Source organism: Chiloscyllium plagiosum, chromosome 26, assembly GCF_004010195.1.
Source record: "Chiloscyllium plagiosum isolate BGI_BamShark_2017 chromosome 26, ASM401019v2, whole genome shotgun sequence".
Taxonomy (NCBI): domain Eukaryota; kingdom Metazoa; phylum Chordata; class Chondrichthyes; order Orectolobiformes; family Hemiscylliidae; genus Chiloscyllium; species Chiloscyllium plagiosum.
The window spans coordinates 52872830-52875825 of NC_057735.1; the positions used below are offsets into that span (position 1 = coordinate 52872830).

A 2996-nucleotide genomic window follows, 5' to 3' on the forward strand; every position below is an offset into this window, starting at 1 on the left:
GGCGCAACATCGAGGGCCGAAGGGCCTGTACTGCGCTGTATTCTTCTATGTTCTATGTTCTATAAAAGAGAACAGAATATAGAATGACTTATTTGAAAATCCACAGATTATCCCAATTTAATGATACTGTTCCAAATTCTTGCAACAATCCCTTAGAGAGAGAGAGAGAGATTAAAAGGAGCAGCATCATCACACCAGCACTCGGCCCATTTCCCTCTAAAACCCTTCCTATTCATAGACACATCTATAGATGCCTTTTAAATGTTGTAATTGTACCAGCCTCCACCACTTTCTCTGGCAGCTCATTCCATACACGCACCACCCTCTGCGTGAAAAAGTTGCCCCTTAAGTCCCTTTTAAATCTTTCTCCTGTCACCCCCTAGTTCTGCTCTCCCCCACACCAGGGAAGAGACCTTGTCCATTTACCCTCTCCTCACCCTCATGATTTTATAAGCCTCTAATAAGGTCACCCATCAGCCTCCAATGTTAATAAGTTTGCAGATGACACTAAAATTGGAGGTGTAGTGGATAGTGAAGGTTACCTCAGATTACAAAGGGATCTTGATCTGATGGGCCGAGGCATGGCAGATGGAGTTTAATTTAGATAGATGTGAGGTGCTGCATTTTGGAAAGGCAAATCAGGGCAGGGCTTACACACTTAATGGTAAGCTTCTGGGGAGTGTTGCTGAAAAAAGAACCCCTGGGGTGCAGGTTCCTTGAAAGTAATGTCGCAGGTGAAGATGGCATTTGGTAGCTTGTCTTTATTGGTCAGTGCATTGAGTATTGGAGTTGGGAGGTCATCAGATTACTGGTCCACTGACAATAGCAATACATTACTGTCCCTCACATTGTTAAAAATCACACAACACCAGGTTATGGTCCAACAGGTGTCATTGGAAGCATTAGCTTTCGGAGCGCTGCTCCTTCATCAGGTGGTTGTGGTGTATATCCATTGGGAGTTCCTCCCACTGTCACACATGATCCCTTGATGTCTCAGACTGGGTATTTCCCATTTAGACAGCATTGCGTTTGAATATTCCTGAATGCATCCCTGTGTTCTGGTAAAACTATTGCAACTTTACCCTTTATATTTCAGAATAATTTACTGAATTAAATTCCATCATCCCAGAACATTGGCCTTCGGATTACTAGCACAGTGACAATAGCACTACATCACTGTTCCTCCCATTGTCACACATGATCCCTTGATGTCTCAGAATGGGTATTTCCCACTTAGACAGCTTTTTTTTTAACATTCCTGAGTGCAGCTTTGTTCTCTATCTGATCAAGTTATAATTCTGTTCCCAGGGATGATCTGGTCTTTTGATCAAGATTGTAGTTGAACGTGTAGTGACAACTCCCTGCACATCTCACTGTCTGAGAATGGGAAGTATCTGAGGGATGAGAATCCACCTTCACCGACAGCACACATTACATTCAACATAATGAGGTCGTCCAGATCACAGCCACCTCCTGTCAGAGCACCACAGGTGAGAGAACACAACAAGCTACTATATGTCACCCCAAGGTCCTACACAACACGCTGTGGACAGGCAGATCACACTGAGATCCCATACATCACACAAAGGTCCTATAGGTCACACTCACTTTTAGTAGATCAATCAAGAGCCTGTAGATCACATTGAAGTCCCATTGGTCACACAGAGATCCCATGGATTACACTGCAATCACCAAGATACTGTTGATCCCTTAAGTTCCCATAGATCACACCATGGTCACCGAGATCAAATAGATCATGGAGTGTTTCTGTAGATCACTATAGTCCCACAATTCACACTTTCCCACAACTCCCCCTTTCGATCACACGGAGGTCAGATAGATCACTGAGATTCTGTAGATTGTGTTAGGGTTCTGTAGATCAAACGGAGATCCTGTGATCACACTGTGGTACTGAGATCACACAGAGTGTCTGTAGAGCACACCAAGGTACCATAGATCACAACAAGGTCCTGTAGACCACAGAGATCCTGCAGATCATATGGAGTTGCTCTAGGATACAGTGATGCATCTTCCACTCCTCCTCCTTAAACAATCCCTTGGGATTAAGGATGTCTATCTTCCATGATGTGTAGGTGCCAGTGTTGGATTGGGGTTGACAAGGTCAGATGTCACATGACACCAGGTTATTGATTAGATTAGATTACTTACAGTGTGAAAACAGGCCCTTCGGCCCAACAAGCCCACACCGACCCACCGAAGAACAACCCACCCAGACCCATTCCCCTACATTTACCCCTTTACCTAACACTATGGGCAACTTTAGGCATGACCAATTCACCTAACCTGCACATTTTTGGACTGTGGGAGGAAACTGGAGCACCGAAAAAAACCCAGGCAGACGCGGGGAGAATGTGCAAACTTCACAGGTTTATGTGAAATCACAAGCTTGCAGAGCACTTTTGACGTTGTCTACTTTCCAGCAAGGAGCTGTGGGTCCTGAGCTAACTGAACAGACCAAACCGAGATCCAGACAACCTGCAGGAGGTGTACAGGTGGTGTCTGAAGGGGAGAGGGCAGGGTAGGTGTACAGGATTTAGCTCTTTCTGCTGTTTTCATCTGTTATGCACATGGGCCGGTCAGAGACACTCAAGATGGCAGGATATTCTCAGGGACAAGATTCCCGTGAGTGTGTGGGGATTTTGCATTTCCTCAGGGAGGATTTGAGGATGTTCTTGAATGATTTCCTCTGTTGTCCGAGTACCACAGGTCATTATGGAGATCCAAGTGATGAGCTTCATTTAAAATTCATGTGTCAGACGTGTGGACAGTGTGGCTCAGGTAAAGGCAACTGATGGACGTGAGCAGTGACTGAAGTGGCAGGGTGTTCACCAGAGAGAGAACACAGATGCTGGAGCGTCTGTCCTGAGAGAGGACCCTGGTACAGGAGCGTCTATCCTGAGAGAGGACCCTGACCCTGGAGAGTCTGTCCTGAGAGAGGACCCTGATACTGGAGCATCTGTCCTGAGAGAGGACCC

The 2996-nt window shown here is 45.8% G+C and overlaps 1 protein-coding gene across 1 annotated transcript in view; it reads left to right on the forward strand.

Annotated features, from left to right (window-relative positions):
• Positions 1-1445: 1445 nt before the first annotated feature.
• The window catches only part of LOC122562959 (F-actin-monooxygenase MICAL3-like), a 201072-nt gene continuing 199521 nt past the window's right edge, over positions 1446-2996 (forward strand). The window contains exon 1 of the mRNA XM_043716261.1: positions 1446-1490. Within this exon, the coding sequence (XP_043572196.1) occupies positions 1446-1490 (45 nt within the window). The remainder of the gene's footprint in view (positions 1491-2996) is intronic.